The 22,595-nt window shown below is 33.2% G+C and overlaps 1 protein-coding gene across 1 annotated transcript in view; it reads left to right on the top strand.

The window, feature by feature from the left end:
* Positions 1–22,595, top strand: part of mAChR-A (muscarinic Acetylcholine Receptor, A-type) — a 61,922-nt gene that overhangs the window by 37,232 nt on the left and 2,095 nt on the right. The window contains exons 2-3 of the mRNA XM_085201566.1: positions 5,306–6,108; positions 21,077–21,185. Coding sequence (XP_085057692.1) covers positions 5,372–6,108; positions 21,077–21,185 — 846 coding nt within the window. The 5' untranslated portion in view covers positions 5,306–5,371. The remainder of the gene's footprint in view (positions 1–5,305; positions 6,109–21,076; positions 21,186–22,595) is intronic.

Below are 22,595 nucleotides of genomic sequence, written 5' to 3'. Positions count from 1 at the left end.
AGTATGTATGTACATATTAATGTACATACACACAATATTAGATAGGTTGAAATGACAGCAATGCAAGTTATGCAGACCGATAGTGACATGCCGTTTGAATGCCATTCGTGTTGGTATGTAATCGTGTCAAATTTCTTAACAGAAGGAGCTTTTGCATGCACATTTTTCTTTAACTACCTGCAATTGGTAAAAAAATCCTACATACCTAGTTGGTCGTGAGTTTGATTCCTACTAGTGGATAGAAACACGGTGTTTAATTCCGTTTAATGTCTTTGAAATGAACGAAAAGTAGCTTAATATTATAAAAGATTTGTAAAAAACATAGGAGGATGGGCAAGCAGATGGAAATTGTGTTGAGACACTCTGTTCCCCACGCACCATCCAATTTTCAAAACATTGCGTGTTGACTGGCGAGACTCAACGCCGCGCTTTTCTACCAGAACGGGAAAATGAATATAATAAAATATAATCATATTTAATTATTTTAGTTTTCTCGATATATAAAAATAATTAAAAAATTACAACAATATTATAAGGTTTAAAATAAATAAAAGCAGAGTTAAATTAAAATCTCTCGTCATTCTGATTTAATATTTCATATTGGAATATCGTAAACTACTATTGAATACAGATTTTTATAAATAATTTTTACTCCGAATGCATATTATAATGAACGACACTACAAACGGGAGGTGAAATATTATATGAAAATGAAATGAAAACTAGAATATGGGAGAATGTTTGAATTTTGGACAATAATATCTCTTTATATAGTTGTTACTATAGAAATATAGCTATAATTTCGCTTCCGGTTAAACCTAATGTCAAGTCATTCTGTTGTTTTTATTTCTCATTTGATATTCTTGGCCAAATTTAACGCCACGATTTGTCTCGCTATAAAAGTTTGTTTTTTAAACATTTTACACTAAACTACGGACGCGCTTATAATGATAAATATAAGCAATGGCTTATAGCATTTTCTTCATAAAGCCACCTTTCACCATAGTAACTTTAGGACTTTCAATCTACCAACAAAAGGTTAAAACGGGAAATAGCGAAAAACTCATAATCGTGTAATCTACGCGGACGAATCCGCGATTAGAATGCTAGTATATATGCATATCTGAAGTCGTTGCTCTATTTTTGTCTGTTGAGGCACGGGAGCAGTACCTATAAAATTTAGCTGTGTAGGCTGCCAGTGACATGAGGTGACCCTAATTTCTGTTAGGCCTACTTTCCAGTAAATATCAAATGAGCTGCAAATGAGCTATTAAAATAACATATTATAAATGGCTTTTCTTAGCTTGGTCTTGTTTATTTTTTTTGTAGCCTGTAAAAGGACAAGCAAAAGGAATATTGTTGTGACCTATTTTTTAAAATATTGTGTATTGACTGGCGGAATTCAACGCCGTTGTCACGTTTTGTTACCATGGCGAGAAAGTGAAAATAATTCAAAAATTACTAAAAACAGAAATTATCTAAATGGATCTCTAAACCAAACATTTCACATTAATTTCCTTAGAACAAATAAAATTCTTGTCGAAACCCACACTCAGCTGAGTGATGTTTGAAAAGAAAGCAAAAACAAACCCGCTTGGAACACAAAGACAATTTATGCAGTATAAAACCCTTGTAAAAAAGTTACATTTGTAACACAAACTGAACGTCAGTTATTTGTTAAGATTGTATAATTTAGTGTTTATTTTCATATTTTGTGTGTATTCTATTTGATGAAGTTTAGTGGCTAGTTACTTTTAAAATTGCAGTAGAGATTATTCATTCAGTACCTATTAAATATATATTTATATATAATATATATAAGAAAATGAAAATGAAAAACGATTTGTTCTCATTGTACATTAGGTAAAATTTGGATGTTTGTGAGCAAAAGACACTGCTTACCACCGTCCGCAAATTATTATGAGACATGCGTTGAGCGATGGAACTCTACGCCGTTCTTTGTTTTGTTATCAGAGCGAGGAAATCAAAATAATTAATTTCCTTCAATGGGAACTGAACCACCTTGGGGAACGAATGGACATAAAAACGTATAAATCCAAAATATCCAAATAAGTTACAACTTCTCATATCTTAAACTAAGTAATTAGATTGCATTTCACAAGTACTATTTTCATTTTGCTCTCTATGCTAGGAAGACAAGGCGCAGCGCTCAGTTCTGCCTCTCAACACGCAATGTCTCGAAATATGTATTGTGCATGAAGAACGGAGTGTCCCTCCCTTCTTTACCTTCTGCTAACTCTGCTGTTTGCGGATTTTCATTGTAAATAGTAGGATCAAAATTAGTATAGAATAACCACTATCCAATTTTAATTTTCATAGAATCATATATATATATATTTCATAAATGTATATAAACTAAAAACAAAAGAAAACAATTTTAATCATCAAAATATACAAGAAAAATTATATCTGGATCTCGATCTCAATAACGGTCCAGCCCACGTCCGCGTCGTATATAAAGGATGTTCTTTTATTACGAATTAAATGAAAGCATTGTTCATTTGACTCTCACAAAGGATTATTATCTTAAATGTAAAATGGTTGAATTGCACAATCTATATATATAAAAGGACTTGTCCTCACTGACTGAGGTAAGACGCGCGCACGGCCGTAACCGCTGTGCGTAGAAACGTGGAATTTGGACAGATGTTTACTTTCATAATCTGGACATCCACTAAGAAGGGATTTTGAAAAATTTTAAGCCTAAATGGGTGAAATAGGGGTTCAAAGTTTATATGGAAAAAAAATTAAATCGGCACCGATTTTTATAAAATTTTAAATTTAGATTTTTAAAAGTATTTAATTGAACACGTGTTTCATCGTTTTCTAGAATTTTCCCCCTAAAGGTGCAAATAAGGGGTTGAAAGTTTGTATAGATTTTTTTTTAAATCGTCACCAATTTTTATAAAATTTGAAATTCAGACTCTTAAAAGTATTTAATTGAACACATGTTTCATGGTTTGTATGGAAAAATCTTTAAAACGCCACCGATTATTATAAAATTTGAAATTTAGACTCTTAAAAATATTTAATTGAACATATGTTTCGTGGTTTATTAGAATTCACCCCTAAATAAGCAAGGGAAGCTGCGCGCGTCCGCTAGTTGAAATATATTAGAACTTAGGGGATCAAATGTTATTATTTATTCAATTTTTTCGTATCTCCTATTAGAAATTAATAATATAACATACATATGCACCACTTTAAAGACCATCAAAGCGCAACGGCAAACCGTCAGATCACAGATTGTAGGTGCGATTCGAATTCGTTCGAAGTAATTATTTTCATTTCCTCTTTGTACTTAAAAGATAAAGCGCTATGTTGAGTTCCCCCACTGAACACACATATCTAGAAATTTGTGTAGAAAGTGAGAAATAGTGTCTTAACACAACTTTCTCTCTGCTTACTACTACTATTATACGCGGGGTACACCGGGAAGTCATGTGCCTCTGCACTACGACCGGCCCGCTTTTCGTATTATAATAACTTATTTATTCCTTTAAGTACGTAGAGAGAAAACAAAACAAGTAATAAAATCTATACTCAAAGCGAAATAAATATTGAAACTGTCGAAAACTATTAAAAAACTCAATCTCATGATATTTCTTACGTTAGCCACAAAGGCAGTGGCTGGCAAGCGGCCAACTTCGCCTTATAATTAATTATGGTTCGCACTACAGCATCTGAACCGACTAATGTAATTGCACTATATAGCCCTAATAAAATGAACTATGATAAAGCTATTATTGAATTTAAAAATTAAATATGATTTAAGAAATAGTTGAACTCGTCATAGTACATTGCTACAGCGTCTGATTGTAAATATGGTGGTTGGGAGTTCGATTTCGTCTTGGGTGAATGATTTATTTTAAAAGAAATCATTGGATTCGAATCCAACAAGTCTGTAAAGTATAACAATTCTCTACTTCACCATGATGTCGTCTTTAATTACATAGACGATATCTAAGCTTTCTCTTTTCTCTTTTTCCCGCAGCAGAATAGACAGAGACAACGAAGTGTCAATATTATCTATTGTTTACTTTCTGCCCGATTTTGATATTGCATATTGAGTCTTGGTGGGACGGGAAGGAATGGGTGGTAATGGAGTGGGGATCGAAGGCAATTTGTGTTGAGTAGTGAAATTCAACGCCCCGTTTTGCCTTTATGAAAATAATTCATTCGCCCGAGTGGAAATTGAATCCACACCAACCCACAGTCCCACGAATGTACAGCTTGAGCTGTACAATCATATTGAAAATGTAATATATTCAGTAAGCACACGCTAACACACATGTAGTGTAATATAGAGCAAAAGTAAGCAGGCAGCGTGCTATGAATGGGGTGAAGCAATTTCGGCCTTAATTATGAATTTCTGCGGTCGCATACTACTATAGTGGTATATGTTGGTTAAAACTTACATTTCAAGTATATTATCTTATAAATTTCACTTATAACGCCTTATTATTTGTGTGGATATCTTTTGAAATATAATTCTAGAACTCAATGAAACCACTTTTGCTATATATGAGCATGAGCTTTATCCTGAATACAGCAACAACAACAGAGGTCTGGCTGTAAACGCGATTGTTATGGATGTGATCTCCTCTCCAGAAAGATCCTCGCTCCTGGCAGACAAAGCCCAGCGTTGAGTTCCACTTTACACTTGTATTGAATTCGGACCGAAAGGAGGCTAGGGGTTAAAACCATCGTTCGATACATAATATATCCTCGTAATAAAGAGCTACGTTATAAACCTCGTGTTTGTCGAAACCGACTCGTTGTTTGATGATGAATTTTAGAAAAGCTGTGAAGCTTGGCACTGGAAATTTATTAAATTCTTTAGGAGATATTGATTTATTTTATATGCAATATTGCGGCATTTTGTGATCAGGATAGTAAAATATCACTAGCCAAGTCAGTGATAATGTTCACGGCAATTCAACTTTCTAAGTTTTAGTTTACGTTTTAAGTAAAATTCTAGAATCAATCAATCAATTTGCACCACTGCCACGACTCGTCGACCGTACTGTAATTACTAATGTAATAATACTATGTACGACAAAAGTACAATGAAGTGAAGTGACTAGTAGTAGTATTCAGAAGTGTCTTAATGGGGAACGGAGTATCTTAACACTAGGGCCCATCTTTCCTCCGTTTACCTTGTTGAGTGCGGGATACACCGTGAAAATAAAAATAAATAGAAAAATAATTAAATTCAGCACGCTAGAACATTAACATATCACAAATTCTATGTTGATATTTAAGTTGTTTCCATTTGTTCCAGACGGATCCGCTCTCGGTCGGCGAACGAGCCGCGGCGGATCGGGGGCCGCGGGCTCGAGTTGACGTCATGCTCATCGCTTTCAACCAATCAGCCAACCTGTCTGACCTGGCGCTCGGCCCCGACCTACCAGCCAGCCCCTTCAGCCTCGCCCAAAAGATCGTCATCGCAATCATCGCCAGCGTCCTATCAGTTCTCACCGTCGTCGGAAATTCCATGGTCATGATAAGCTTCAAGATTGACAAACAATTGCAAACCATAAGCAACTACTTCCTGTTCTCCTTAGCAGTCGCGGATTTCGCAGTCGGATTGATATCCATGCCGTTGTTCGCCATGTTCACTATTTACGGGTACTGGCCGCTGGGGCCGCATATCTGCGATACCTGGCTGGCTTTGGACTATCTAGCATCCAATGCATCGGTTCTCAACCTCCTAATTATAAGTTTTGATAGGTATTTTAGTGTGACACGCCCGCTCACGTACAGGGCTAAGAGGACTACACGTCGCGCGACGGTCATGATCGGCGGCGCGTGGGGCTTCAGCCTAGTGTTGTGGCCGCCGTGGATATATGCGTGGCCGTACATAGACGGCGAGAGGAAAGTGCCCCCCAACGAGTGTTATATCCAATTCATAGAGACCAATCAGTTTATTACTTTCGGGACGGCCATTGCTGCGTTTTATGTGCCAGTGACAGTTATGTGTATATTGTATTACAAGATTTGGAGGGAGACGAAGAAAAGACAAAAAGACCTGCCCAACCTACAAGGGGGGAAGAAGCATGATTCATCGAAGAGATCGAATTCTAGGTAAGTTATCTTGTAAAACTTATGTCATAAATAGACAAGCTCACTAACTCCAAGTTTCTCGAGTCTAAAAATCACTGCTTTTATTTTTATTGATCCCGAACTTTCCCAGATTTACCAAACTTAATAGTAGACGAGCAGAATCATTACTTACAATCTGCAACTTTGGAAATGGCCACAAAAACTTTTACTATAATTCTGTTTGCGTCTCTCAACCCCGACACTCTAGTTTGTGTTTTATATCAATTTATATTAAGGTCTCTTTTCAGCTGTAGCGTTTCTAAATTTTGAGCACCCGTAACGCCCAAACCATGTAAAAGCTCATCGACGATAGTTTTTCTTGGGGCTCGTTCCTAAATGGTGGTAATAACTTCTATATACAATATTAATAATATGAACAAAATCAAAGAGTTTTTCTTATTTATTTAGTAAAACATAACTTTTTTTTTTTTGAATAGCAAGTTACTACGTTATCATTTATTTAGACTTATTTATTATACGAATTAATTATTAATTACAAATTAATTTAAGTAGGTTCGCCTGCAGTCGACATATTTAAACAGCGTCACAATTGCCTTGAAAATTTTTTTTTATTGTATAAACGAAACAAATAGGTAGGTATATGAGATTTTAAATATAATTTTGCGAACATGAAAATAGTCTCTTTGATATGATAATTGGATCTGTCCAATCGTCAGAATCGACGTAGATAATGGAACTCCATTTGTTACAGTATCGATGAATATTCAGTAACAGATGGAACAATAACAGTGGGTAATTAATGATAATAGTTGTGTTTATATATATATATATATATATATATATATATATAAGATATTTCAAGTTTATTTTCCATCAAAAAGCCGTGTTGTGTTACATTCATATATCAGTCATTTATTATACCTATTTCTTATATAGAATTCTATTATAAAAAGAAGTAGTTTTGTTTGATATGACTTCTTAAGAGAGAGTTAATAAAAGTATGTGTAATGATGCAAATGATTCTAATAACATCTAACCATTTAAATTAGTTTCATGCTGTATCCCGCACCCAGCAGTAGGCAGAGTGTTAAAACACTCTGTTCCCCACTTTCTGATGAATTCTGGACGCTGAGAGGCATAACTCAATGCCGCGCTCTGCCTCGACACCAGAGCGAAGAAATGGAAATGAAAATAATAGTATAGATACCCCACTAAATTGCTCAAGGAAACCTTGTTTTTAAGCTTCACGCTGAATCCCGCATAAAACAGAGAGGAAACCTACTATTAAAGCACTTCGTTTCTCATGCTATCACCTAATTTCCAAGAGTGGCTGAACTCTACGCCACGTTTTGTTTTTTACCAGAATGAGGAAATAAAAATAATTCATTCCCTTAAGCGGGAATTGAACCTACATAGTCTCGTTTACAGACTCACAAGAAAATTCTGCTATAGTCATTTAAAATCTATTATTTGTACCTACTCCTACTACAATAGTTTTTATTCAAATAACCTCTTCAGTTCAACGTAACTTTGAAGGACATCCATTTATTACATTATGCATTATCACGTATTCCATTTGAATATCCGTTCACTGAGAAGCTTTAATTCTTAAGAGATTTAGAATTTTAGTAAAGAATTTACATTCAAGGAATTAACATTAGAGAAAGTTCATAGTTTAGTTAATAGCTATCTATATAATCGTTATATATAAAATTCTCCTGTTACTTAGTGACTGACAGACAATGCAGAGACGATTATATTTAATTTATTTCCAATTACCTAGTCTGGTAGAAAAAACGCGGCGTTGAGTTACGTCACTCAACACGGAATGTGTCAAAAATAAAGAAGAAAGAAGAGAAGTGGGGAACGGAGTGTCTTAACACCAAGTTCTCTATGCCTACTCTGCTCTACGGAAAAAAGGATGAAACTTCTATTTTATGTTATCTAAATATAACAATCTAAAACGAAGATAGCATAAACACGCCGCGATTACCCCGTAGAAGGTATAAACGACAAATTCCCAAACGGCCATCTTTTACCTCACGTATCTAATAAAAATACCTATAGCGTGAGTGCTCTTAAAAATTTCAGCGCCTTCGCGTATTTAGGTTGCTTTCACATGAAGAGTTAGTTTTTTTATATTATTTATTTTCTATAATGTATAAGTGACGGTTACGGATTCCCACATAGTGAAGTGAATTATGTATATTCATAAAATACAACATCTGAATAATAAGAGTTACTCTATTGTGTTGTTTTAATAAACTGAAATAGATCTTTACAATATGAAATAATTCAATTAGTTAGAAAAAAATTAATAAATCATCAGTTACTGAAAAAGATTATAAAATTTTATTTAATGCTACATTTAAAAACAGCCTTATTTCCCTTATCACCCTTCGAAACCCCCCACTGCTCCTTACATTGGAACACATTACTCGGAGACACAAAGATTTACGCTACGTTTGATACTTTATTTAGCACATGAGCTTTAACTGTACTTGTATTATTTAAGGATCTAAGAGCCAACCTACTTTTAGAACACTCAAAATTTTGAGACATTGCGTAATGAGTAGTGGGACTCAATGCCGCGTTTTGTCTTATATCAGAGCAAGGAATAAAAATAATTCATTCCCCTTAGTAGGAATTGAACCCACAACCGTTAACACGCTCGCCTCGGCTCGATCGACGGCCTGATGAACTAAAAATGCTTTGAAAAATATATTGTATTATGTTTTTATAGTTTTAGGTCTAATAGGCAATAGATGAGAATATTTTCTGTATTTATTTAATTTATAACTTTTACCAGGGATTTGTCTCCGTGAATAAACGGAAATAACTAAGAGTTCTGTCCCCAATCTTGGAATCGAACCCACAATCGTCGCGTATATATAGAGGTTGTGAAGCAGCCGCACGACGGTCTCTACAATACAAGACAAGATTTTAATACAATTATATTATTTCCGCTTATAAAGTCGACGACAATTGCATTTCTTCTATTAAAGCACAGTATTGTGTTTTATATTGTTAACTCAATTTGCATAATTTTCCAATTAATTGTACTTAGACTATAATGGTTTGCAAGTGGATTTAATGAACATGAGTTTTAATACAATACCACTTCTATCTGCGGTTGCGTATGACAATGTGTCATGACACATTCTAAGTGCCCGAAGTAACTCAGACCACAGGTACATATTGGGCTACATTGAATAGCCCTCCAAAAATAGACAAGCCGACTTAAAATGTATTTTATTTTGTTATGCCATTGCAAGCGAGCAAAGGAAAAAAAATAATTTCCACTAAGGGGAATCGAACCCACAATCGTTGAGTTACGATCAGACTATGTCACTTTTTATGGACTTATTTTTCTAATAAAAAATATTTCGAATCAATATTCTATTTGTTAAATCGATGAACAAAAACCATGTGTTTTTGTATTAACAATTGTTGATACAAAAACACAATTAAATTTCCATTCCATTAATTTATCACTAAACAATTTCTATCTATTATAAACGTACAAAACAAAAAAAATACACAAAAAAAAATCATTTGTATTTCTTTATCAATACAAAACAATTAGAACAATAAAAATATTCTGTTCGCATTTTATATTTGATCGATACAATGAAGGCTATCGTAGCGCAGTGGCTAACGAAAACTTAATGAATGTGGGTTCATTGGGAATGAAATAAGTTTAAATATTTAGTTTCTTACTAAATTCCCCAAAATGGTTGAACAGGATTGGTTACTTTTACTAATTGGCTTGTGTGATAACTTCAATTCTACAAATAATGACTGATTTAAATATTTCTTTTTGAAACATAATTATTGTAAGTTAAAGTTTTTAATTGCTAACTTGGCTAAAGAGTAAACGCGTTGTTGAATTTCGCCACTCATTACGCAATATCTCGAAAATTAAGAGTGGGGGAATAGAATGTCATAACTCTATTTATACTGGATTTCCTCTACCTCTCCTGCTGTGCGTGAAAAAGCGTGAAGCTGAAGCGTGCTATGATAACATAGGGAACAATAATCCACTCGTATTTCGTATTTTATCTACACAATGGGAGTATTGCAGTAAGATTGATAAATAGTGAGTAGCTATCAGCTGGGGGGTATCGCCGCAAATTAATTACGTTTCAACATAGCGTTGGGATAAATAACATAATTAAGTTTAAAATTCGATCCCCTCAGAGAATCCGTTCATTAATTGTATTAGTTCTCGGAAAATATTGTTTTCTTATAGCTTCCTAAGTAAATGCTTTCTCTTGTACGTTATCTAATACAAAAAAAACTGGCTAAGTGTGAATCCAAATCGGCCACAGAGGGTTCCGTATTTATAAAATCGGGAAAAAGTTTGATGTATGTTAACCTCCTTAAATATTTATTTTATTCCATTTTTTTAGTATTTGTTAAAGCGACAACGGAAATACATCATCTATGAAATTTCAATTGTATAGCTATCTTGGTTCATCAGACATATCCTGATGACAGACAAATGAATGGATGGGCAGCGGCGTGTCAGTAATAGAGTCCGGTTTCACCTTTTGGATACGGAATCCTAAAAATGGGAACTATTTTATATAGAACTTTGTAAAATTGTAATTAATTTTTAAGCGATGAGTTCCTTATATTAGCCTCTATCTGTGTTTTCGCTTTCAAAAACTCTCACAAATAGAAATAACTAAAAGATGTGTATGTCACATTCTACACTTAGTAGAATATATAGCCTATACAATAGGTTACATAGAAACGATTAACGTCATGTAATATAGCCTTCCTGAATAAATGGACTATCCAGGACACGCAAAGAATTTTTCAATTCCAGCCAGTAGTTGCCAAGATTAGCGCGCTTAACCAAACAAATTCTTCAGCTTTATAAACATTATTAAGTAAAAGTAAAAGACAAGCGGTTTCAAACCTCATTATTAATTTTTATTTTTTACAATTTAATGATGTTGCAGTAAATATTCAACGGGCTAACTATTGTGATATAGGGAATTACGTAAAAGGTGAGGCTGTCATGGCTGCATATCGTGTATCTGTTAGTGAAGACAATCTCTGCATCTCTCTCTGGTTCGATTCCCATTTTATTTTCATTTCCTCGCTCTGGTAACAAGACAAAGAGTACCGCGAGAACGGCCTGTCTTAGTACTCCTCCTACCTACCCTGCTTATGCGGGGTACTGCTTCTTCCTCCTGGCATTAATCCCGGCTATTGCCAGGGCCTGCCCCGGGGTACTGCGTAAACCTAAAAAAAAACTCATAATCACCTAATTGGGTAATGTAAAAGTACAATGACTGTAATACGTGGAGAGTGGAGAATGGAATAAGTTATGTTTACATAACAAAAATATATATAAAATAAAACATGTCTACATTTTCTATTCCACCTTCCATTTTTATTGAATCTTTTTCTGTTTTCTGTTTCCCTTACAATCGGCTCTTAGAGGTCTTGAAAAATGTTATACCACTTAAAGTGTAAGTAGCGCAACAATGAAGTGCTAGAGTATTCTATCTAGTGGTTATTGTGTTGTAAGGTATCAACGGCACAAAAGATACTGAAAATGGCTATTTCTTCTTTAGATGTTTGTGTCTAACTAAAATACTTGTAAAATTGTTGAAAAATTTCTACTATATTCACGGTAATATATAATCTTTGTTTTGCCATTAAAATATATATTCTCAACTATTAATAATATACAGAGATAAATATAATTTACATATCGCCGTCGAAACTATGAATTCGACTGTAAGCTTATTTCAGGAGTGTATGCACTCTTTTCTTATCACTCATTCAATTCAGAATAAGAAAATCTTTAGGTATACACCACACATTAAATATGTCATATTCGTATTACAAGCAAAACCACGTTACTTTACTAGTTACACACACTCGTTCAATAAACTACTAAAAATTTACCTCCGCTACATACCTAAAAGCTACACAACCAATTTTTTCTTCCTCAATTTTCATTTCACCGCCATCTGCGTCCACGTCCATAATTTCATCCGTGTGCCGTTACGAACTGACACATTAATTTTGCCTGTTATATATATATGCTTGGTTATATTAATTGGATATTATACATATACATAGTTTATAAATTATACATTCTTGTCGTGATTGTTTCGTTAATTAATTTTGATTAAACTTTACTATCTATAATCAAGATATAGCGAAGGTTGTGGGTGACGAGACGAAAGTTAGGCGGAAAAGGGGACAGGAGCGACCTTCGTACATCAGCATATGCAGGATTTTCGAGATATTGCGTGTTGAGTAGCGGAGCTTAGCGCTGTGCTTTGCCTTGTTACTAGAGCGAAATTAAAGTAATTCATTCTCTCGAGTTGGAGCCTAAGCCGCTTTTGTCGCTCCGCTCTCGAAAAATTGGGCGAAAAGAGGAACGCAATACCCTAATACTACCTGAATTCCTGTGCGTGAAGGTGTGTTTAACTCCTATAAAAAAAATCATATTTTCAAACATTTTACAATAGTATTTGGTTTCAAAAAGTAAATTAGCATTTATATGTCACTTGATTCTTTAATGTATGACCATATTTTACTATAATTTCTTATTAAACAGAACGCTCGCTGTCTGCCTCAGATAGGCGTTGTTAGTCTCATTTTATGCAATTTACATTCCAAGCTTGATATAATGACGACTTCCTTGAAAGCTTAAATCAATTATTGAAGATTATTAAATAAGTGTATATATTATGTACTCGTATATAAAGCTTTTGTCTGTCTGTTTAAACGACTGACAGACATAAGAAACTGTTGGATTTAAAAAATTGTTTTTTTTTTTCATATAGGTAGTGTGGGGCCGTACTAGGTATTTTTGATTTTTGTACAAGAACGGAAAAAAGAGGGAATTCCAATTTAACAAATTAATGTTCATGGAATAAATTTATTTTTTAAATCTTAATAAACTGAGCTTTTACTAAAGAAAGTAAAATAGAAAAAAAAAAACCTTTGGTAATAACCAAATTTTATCTTTCGTATTTTAGTACGAAAAAAAATTATGCCATTTTTTAATACAAAAGAGATCACAAAATCGTAAATGATGATTCAAGACAATAATTAAAGTAAAAAAAGTCCTAAGTAGGTGAAGGAGAACGTCCTTAATAGGCAATTACTTTTATTTCTTTTTTTATAGAAGGTTATTTCAGGTGACTTCATCAATGGCTGGCGTAAAAAAGGTTTTATGGCAGTTTTAAAACCATGGTTCCAAGTTTATTGGTGGTGTCGGTTTGTCTGTCATGCTTTATGGTTTATAAGATAATTTCTTTTCTATTAATTTAAATATGTTTCTGTTTTTCTTTTTATTATGCTTGTATCTGCTTCACACTGTATCCTTCACATAGGTATAGGATATGCGGAGGGAATCCATTATTTGAAACTGTCGTGGAGCAGGGGGGTAAACAATTCTTTGCTCTGGTGACGAGGCAAAGCAAGGCGTTAAGTTCTGCCACTCAACAATACGTCCAGAATTCGGTGGAATATGGGGAAAGGAAGTATCTTAATTTTAATTGTATAAATTTTTTTATACATAACTACTTTGGATCTCCATCTTAGGTATTTATATTTTTTTTATTGTTATTTTATGTTGACACCATCGTTGTGGCGCCGTGGGATTGGAAAACTTCTTTTCATTTCTCTGATATACGAAGCGTAGCGTTGAGTTCTGCAACCTCTCGAAAATTTGGCAGTGCACAGAGACTTTAGTCTCGTAACACTAGGTTTCTCTGTCCCCAGTACCCTGCTACTCGTAGAAGCGTGAACATGTTTTTATTGTTATTTTTCATTTGTTAATGAAAAGTCCTCAATTAAACTCTCAAACGCCCGCAACAATGACCACTTGACTTTTCAAAGATGCATCGGGTGCAAAAATCTATTATCAAGGTCTACGCTACTTCCTCTATAGTATATTTATATAAAAACAGAAATAAATGCTATAAAATTTAAATTTGTTATAACAGTTTTGAATATAAGAGACCTTATTGCAATACAAAAGGAGTTCTTGGTTCGATTCTTTCTTGAGACATTTATACACTAATTAGTATTTTATTAGGATAGGTCAAACGCTTTGTATATTACGGTTAGTCATAAGTAAATTACAGATTGACAAAATATAGCTTAATTAATTTTAAAAATTATGTATTATAGTTTCAAACAGATTTTTAAATTGTTTTAATGTTATATAAAAAAATAGTACTTATAATATTTATTTATTCAAATTATAAATGTGAATAGATGGATGTTTGTCCCACTTTTACACAAAAACTACTGAACGGAATAGATAAACTTTACAGTCATAATAAATGTATAATTAAGCTATAATATAACAATAAGTTTAAACGGGCGAAGCTGCGTATGGATCGATAGTTATATATAAATAAATAGAAGAAGAAAATCCGTATAGAGCGTGTGCGGCAACAATGCATCTGAGCCCAAAACTTCGGAAGTCTTACAAGTGGGAGTTAGATCGAGTTTAAAATTCAGACTAAACTTGGGGTAACTTATATGGATAGTTCACCAGATGGTGTTAAATCTTCTTCAACTACAGAATTACTAAATTAATAGAAAATAAGCGTAAGTACAATGGATACTAATATGATTACAATATAAATAAGTCAAAACAAGCGTATAAGAATTTAGACGTAGCTTAAGAACGTATGGCTTGGTGGTCAAGTCCTTTTTTTAACACAGTAAATACAAGTAAGTAACACAGTGATACATAAATTGAAATAAATATTTACTGAGAATTTTAGAAAGATCGCTCTTTTCTTTTTGCTTAATTTTTGCTAAATTATCAGGTGACGGGTGGCGGAACCTACACCCGCACTTTGTCACATACATATCCTAACTACGTATTTATACGATACTACATAGCCGGGTAGGCAAATAAACCTGTGAACTTAGACACTCCGTTCCCGTTATGACACTTCCGTTCCTCACTTTACGATACTACGATTTCCGTATTCTATTTATAATTGTGTAAAAAAGAAGCTTCACGCTTATACCCAGCATAGCAGTGTAGGCAAGAGCGAGAGCCTAGTGTTAAGACACTCCGTAGCCTACTTTTCACCCAATTTTTGAGACATTACGAGTCGAGCGACAGAACTCAACAGCGCGTGTTGTCATGTTACCAGAGCAAGGAAATGAAAATAATTTATTTCCTGGGATGGAAATTGAACACACAACTGTCATATTTCCAGTCTGACACTGTGCCGCTGCACTATGACCGCCTGTTTTTGTATAAAATATGTAATACGAGAAAAACCAGCTAAAAAAATCGGCATCGTTCAATTAAGATCGATTCTGTTGATGATGGATATCATGTTATGTTGAAAGTCTTGAAGCGTTGCCAATAATTTTTCAGTTAGTAAAACCTTTCTATATTTATTAGTTTTTGTATAGAACAGTTTTTCCCTTACGAAAAATGTTTATTTTTTTTAAACTTGGTGTCATTCCGCTCTTCGCTTTCGTCCCGAATTTGAGACATTGCGTGTCGATTGCAATAAAAAATCCATTTTTTTAACTTCACGCTGTATCATGCATAAAGAAGGAACTTAGTGTTAAGACACTACATTCTCCACCTTCTTGTCTTGTTACAAGGGTGGAGAAATGAAAATTAATCATTCCCAAATTGGGAATCGAACACACAACGTCGCGCTTACAATATACAACATAATATTTAATGTTAGTAATATCATAAGTATTTCCTTGCTCTCACAAAGTTGAGTTCTATTATTCGAAAGCATTTTTCCTAGATAGATTTGTGTAGGCAAAGAAAATATGGCAAAACATAATATTAACATCACGTGCTTGACTCTGAGACTGTTAAAGAAAATATGATGAATATACAAGCTATGTACGAAGTGAGATATTTGTTGAAGCAGGTGTTTATCACCAGTTTCCTGGAGGATCTTACCTCTCTAACTAGACGGAGAGGTAATCTAGTGTTAAAATATTCCATTCTCCACCGCCCAATTTTCAAATATTTATTAATAGTGGAATTCAACACCGTGCTTTGTCTTTTTACCAGATCGAGAAAATGACTCATTCCTCTGACTGAAAATCGAACGTACAACCGTCAAACGATGTACCGCTGAGCTACGACAGTCCCTATATAAAAATAATGTAAATTACATAAATATGATTTATAATAAGAATAAAAGTAAAACTATGATGTTGACCTAATAAAGATTATATATAATTATTATATATGAAATAGAGCTTATCTTTTATCGTTGAAGCTTCCAGGCCCCTTCACTGCTACCCTCTTGGAGATAACAAATATATAGATACTACTTACGATATTCTATAAAAAGAAACTTCTTCTTGTTTTTCTTTTTCAGTTATACTAGTTGTTGCCTGCAATTAAATGCAAAATTCCATTTTTCCCGTTCGTTCATCCCCTCTTACTGTTCCTATATCTATATACCTCCTAATCTGCCTAATCGTCGGAACAGGTAAATCATTAAAGGTATGGCAAGTGCATTGTCTTTCAGCCACTCTGTAACGGAAGAATATTTTTAATATTTAAATATGTTATAGATCAAAACAGCTAAAAATGTAATTAATATAGCTATTACGCTTTATATTTAAATACTATTATTTATTTAAAGGCCTGATTTTGCGATGACAGGCGCAAAATAATCTGCGAATGATATGAAGCAGTATTAAATATTTTTTATAAAATATTTTAATCCATTATGATATTTAGTTTCTCGCGCTCCTTTTGTCATCCGTTTTGTAAAGTAATCTATTAGGAAATAGCAGAGATCGTAGAACGTTCAGTCTATTATATAAATGAAATTTTAAAGTTAAGTTTGTTAATATAATAAGGTATGTATATATTAATAATGTATACAGAGTGGAATTTTCAGCACCACTTTAAATGAAACCACAGTTTTAACTACTCTATAAAAGCTTATATAATTCAGAAAAAAAAATATTCCCAAAATTGAAAAAGTTATTTTCTCAAACAAAATAAATAATAAAATTATTCTTTTAAAATAAAATGCCATTTGTAAAGTGTAACATAAGCACGCACACACTTACCTGTCAAAGTGGCAACGTCGCACAAGTATGTGTGCGTCACACAAAATATAGGTATTGATAAAAATCGTGAAATGAAAAAAAATCCTACGTCCAAACTGTTGAGGTACCTTGATAATTTTTTTTAGTTCTGGGTTTGGAATATTTAACCCTATATGCAGTTTCAGTAAAAGGAGCGCGTCCTCTTCCACCCTGTTTATATAATATTTCAAAATTTTGTCTTAAATTTTAGCTTAGGATTTTTTTCTGTTGTTTAAGATACCTATACCTACTTAAACTATAATTATTAATGAATGTTGAGAAAATAAATGAAACCCATCATGGATCATGGAATGATATATTCTCCAAAGCAAAACATTATTGTCTGTATTGAAATAATAAAAAAGAAACATATTTCTTAGTAAAATACAATTTCTGTATAAATATTCCTAACCGCAAGCACACGTCCACTACTGTCAAAGAAAACAATAACATAAAAACAATTATTGTTCTCAATCCCATTCATACAATCTCGAGCATCAGATACTCTATTTCGTTCCGTAGAACGTTCCAGTCGATACAGTGTCGGACATGTCAAGTGAGACAGCATTATACCCATGTCAAAGGACTGAAAGGGATAGACGTATGACATTGTGTTGCGCTTCAATAGTAACTTAATGCAAGGAAACCGCTTTATAGAATATGTCTCCCTGGTACATGTGTTATATTTTAGATGGAAATCGATCGTGTCTCTTCTTTTTTTTTTTTTTTTGTATATATTAATTAAATAATACAGTCAATCTGGGACTTGACATATACCATACGTGCGATATTTTATTTACACTATATTATGTTAAAATTAAAAGTTATTAAAATATTTTAAAAAATAAAATAAATTAATAAAATAAAAATAAAATAAAATAATAAAATAAAATAAATTAAAATATATTAAAATATTTTAATTTATTTATGAAAAAAAAATAGAAGTTCTTTTTTAATATTTTAAACTTATTTTACTTATTAGTTTATTATATTTTTGATATATTTTTAGTACTTTGTAGTTTTTGTATAATGTAATTGAAAAAAAAAATCTATATACATTTTAGAATGCATGTAAAATAATAATAATTATTATTGATTTTGTATTGTGAAAAACAAGCAGAACGAACACAATTCTGTAAAAAAAATCAAAGCCTGACAAAGAGCCATAATAAAAAGCATAGCAATATTTTACGAAAGCACCCAAACGAAATGAATGTAAATCGTTCTGTCAGGGAGCGAGTAATCTGACAGTCGTTTTTAGCGCGAAAACAATATAGAAATGGATTAAAAAAAGTAAAGCAAGTATAAATAAAAATATTAGCCTTAATGCTATAGAGGCCGTCATATCGCAGTCGAACAGCGTCTGACTGTAAATAAGACGGTTATGGGTTCGAATCTAACTCAGGAGAATGATATTTTTCATTTGCTCGTTCTGGTAACAAAACTTACTTAGACTAGACTTAAAATTATGAAATTAGTAAGAAGTGAGAGCTTACAGAAGATAAAGTACTACTTCAACAAACCGAGTGGGAATCGAATCCACAACCGTCGCGTTTGCAATTAGACACTGTGCCAATGCGCCACGTGAAGAGAGGCAAATGATAAAAAACCATCCAAAAACGTTTCTATTTCCGTATAAATGTTGCCTTTGAAATTACTTATTTTTATTTTAAAGTGAAATAAACTTTAACGTGTAGGAGAGACAGTTCAAAATCGTTTGTATTGTGAATATTTATAACTGATAAAGCGAAGTAAGGACTCTCGTGTGTTCTTATTTGTTGTACCAGCTTTAAGAATCGTAAATGTTCTTACATACGAGTATAAGACGATGTAGCTGTTGCGGCTCTTCTATCTTAGTGCCTTTGAACTTTTTTATCAACGTATAGAAGGGCAGAGCCCCCGTACAGCAGGGTAGGCAAGTAAACCTGGAACTCAGGAGCTTCACGGCGTTTACAAATCCCTGCTATTGCGTGATATAGAAAATATATTTAAAATAACTATTAATAGTAGGTATCTGTAGTCAATATTTTCAGTTCTAAACAAATTACTTGAATTATCTTATTTAATTTGAATCTGTTACCGCTAGTTTAATAGAAATGATATGTATTCGATGAACCAAAATCGAGTAATGGAATTTCCATTACTCAATTTTAATTTTTAAGGTTAAGACTAGAGATTTTAAAGTTAAGACGATTTCTACCAGTTAAGAGACATTGCGTGTTGACTGGCGGAACCCAACGTCGCCCTTTGTCTACCAGAGTGATTAATGAAAACACAAAGTTTCAAAGATATAAAAACATTAAAACTTTTTGTTGTAAATTTTATTAATAAGAATGTAGGTAAACATGATTTCAAAATATATACTCGTATTCAAAAATTAATTGCCATAACCCAATTAGTTTTGCATAGTACGCCCGTTATATCTTAGTTTAGTTCCGAACTTAAGCAATATACGTAAGTAGCGTGAATCTTATATAAGTTTATATAAGTTATTAGTTATAACTTATTAAACACTAAGGGCCGTCGTGGCGCAGCATGTGGCTACAAACATCTCGTTTGTAGGTTGTGGTTCAATTCTTATTGGGGAAAACAATTATTTTCGTTTCCTCGCTCTGATAACAACCGTCGAGTTCCGCCATTCACGATACGAATATCTCGAGAACTGGGAGGTAAATTGAATAGAAAATATAGAATTCAGTATCTTACCTTATACATTTCAGTATCTTATCTTACCTTAAATTAAATAGTAGCAATGAGTAGGTCAACGCATTGATAATAAATATAATTGCCATTTAGGTTTCTATTTAACATGGGGACCATAAAGAGAAACATTATTCTTGAACAAAATGTATCATTAATTAAAACTAACAATTGAAATAACAGGAAAATATAAGGCAACGTAATTAAAAAAGTAAGTCACCATAAAATAGCGTGACAGTAAAAACAATGCAACGTCTATACAGGACTAATCTGCAGACGATTTAGACGCGACCAATTTCCACTTGGAGAATGGATGTTTTGATGTCTAGTTCAATTAATGAGCGGTTGCGGTTACTTTTATATATTTAGCAAAAAAAAATTATTATAACATTAAAGTTTTACTTACTTACTAAGCAGTGGTGGCGCAGGAGCACAAAGTGTGACTGTAAAATTGACTGGTTGTAGTAACGAAAAACACACACCTAGTCGGTCTGTAGTCTATTTTTTCCAAAAAATCACATATTTCCGAATATGTGATTTTTTGGAAAAAAATGGACTGACTGTTGAATAAGTGATTTGTTGTTATCATCATCATCATCATCATCATCAGCATGTCCTCGACCTCTGCTGGACATAGGCCTCTGCAATGGCACGCCACTGAGCTCGATCTTCAGCTTTTCGCATCCAGCTGTTGTTGTTATAGTGACAATAAAAATATATAATTTGTTTCAACTGTCTAACTATCAAGGTTTAAGAGATAAAGCCTGGTGACAGACGGACGGACAGCGGAGTTTTAGTATTAGGGTCGTGTTTAACCCTTTGTGTGCAAAACCCTAATAAAGTACTATAATATGTAAATTGTAAAATCGCTATATGGTTATATTTAAAGCACACAACCAGCTAGCGCTCTGGCGTAATGCCAGCTCGGCGTCCATTCATCTCGCTTTATGTGCTTTTGATTAACCCCTTCCTTGCATCTCTAAGTACGGAGGTGCAGAATATCCTAGCTATGTTTAGATATATCTTAAACAAAGTTGTACGTTTTTTACACGTTCGTTTGGTTACTACTGGCTCCCTCTCTATGCCATTTTAAGCGATTACAAATACAGGATACCAGTCTTGTTAAGTTTTTCATTTAAAATTTATGAAAATGACATAAATATATATATTATTATAATTTATATTTTCCTTTTCTTAGTGACGAGACTCGCGAAGTGGACGGGAGAGCAAGATCAGAATCTGGAGACGCTGATTCAGTGTACCACGTGAGGGGAGCTTTACAAGATAGCCGTTGGAGGGAGAATCAGGTAAAACATTTTTGTCATACTCTGGTTAGAGCTTCACGCAGAGGAAACCTTGTGTGAATGCACTCTGTTCCCCACGCATCATCTAATTAATGATTACCAATTTTTTTTCATATTTATTATTAATATCAACGTTTATGAAAATACATAGATATTTGCACAAAGAACTTTACACCAATGAATGTAAATCATTATTTACAAATTTATATAGAATGGCCTACTCCTCGAAATCTCTTTAGTGTAGAAACTTAGAGATTTGTCCTATTTACTCTGGTATTGAGTTTTACGACAGAAATAGGATGAGAAAGGTAACAAATAAAGTATAGGAGGTGTACCTACAATATATTTCAAACACAGAACAACGCTAAGAAAACTAACTAACATTTCTAATAAGAAAAGTAAGAATTTTAAAGGAATACAATTCTAAAAGTGGCTTCTTAACTATAAAAGTCGCAATAAATAGCAAAGGTCTTAAAGTAATTAGACCAATGGCAGACACGCTAGTTCTAGATAGCTTGCAATACGTATATCTGAGTCATTTGATGAAATTTTGATGCACAAATGAAATAGAATTTAATTAAGTAGAACTATTTTATTTCTCCGCTGTGGTGTCTAGACAAAAAGTGCGGCGTTTAGTTCCGCTAGTTCAGCTCGCAATGCTTCCAGAATTCGAATTCGGTGTGTCTATTCTGCTACGCTAAAAGTTTACTCTAGAATAAAATTCTGTAGCACATTTTCTTTTTTATAATTCGGAATTATTATTTTCAATACTTTGACGCTTTAACTAAAGTTGTCCTTTGCAATCTCATCGTCTTTGCAGTTTCTGATTTATAGTTCCTGATATCTTTTTTGAAGTCTTTTATATTTATGTGATTTGATTTGATATATATTTTAATCTAGTCGCCCGCGACTGTGTTTTCGTGGATCTAAACAAAAATAAAAAAATCCCTTCTTTTTTTGTTTCCGTAGGATTTTTTTATATATTTTTATTGTATAAGCGAGAGCGCGGAATAAACGATAGAGAGGCACGGTCGGCCTAAGATTACACTTGAAACACTGCCTTGATTTCATACTTTTCCTCTAATTGACCTATCCACTAATAACACAATAACGCAGATTGGAAGATCTTAAATATTTTATTGAAAAAAAAATGAAATTTTCAATTAACTCCTTTGTATTATACAATTTCTTTTAAAATTTTCTATAGGTTTCTTATTCCAAATATCCAATGTCAATTGTAGCTAATTGACAAAAACAACGTTACAAAGTCTCTTCGGTGGACATATTTACAAAAAAATATAAATTTATTTCTTGCCAAACCTAGTAGTAAGTGGAACGGGAAATTTGAGCATTATCTTCTAACTCTCAGAGGCACGGGTAAATGAATGTACTTTACACCGCACCTTTAGATCA

Source organism: Heliconius melpomene, chromosome 18, assembly GCF_056956725.1.
Source record: "Heliconius melpomene rosina isolate 202511_hmr_F chromosome 18, ASM5695672v1, whole genome shotgun sequence".
Lineage (NCBI taxonomy): Eukaryota > Metazoa > Arthropoda > Insecta > Lepidoptera > Nymphalidae > Heliconius > Heliconius melpomene.
The sequence above is the reverse complement of the archived record's forward strand: the minus strand, read 5'-3'. Positions and strand labels throughout refer to the sequence as shown.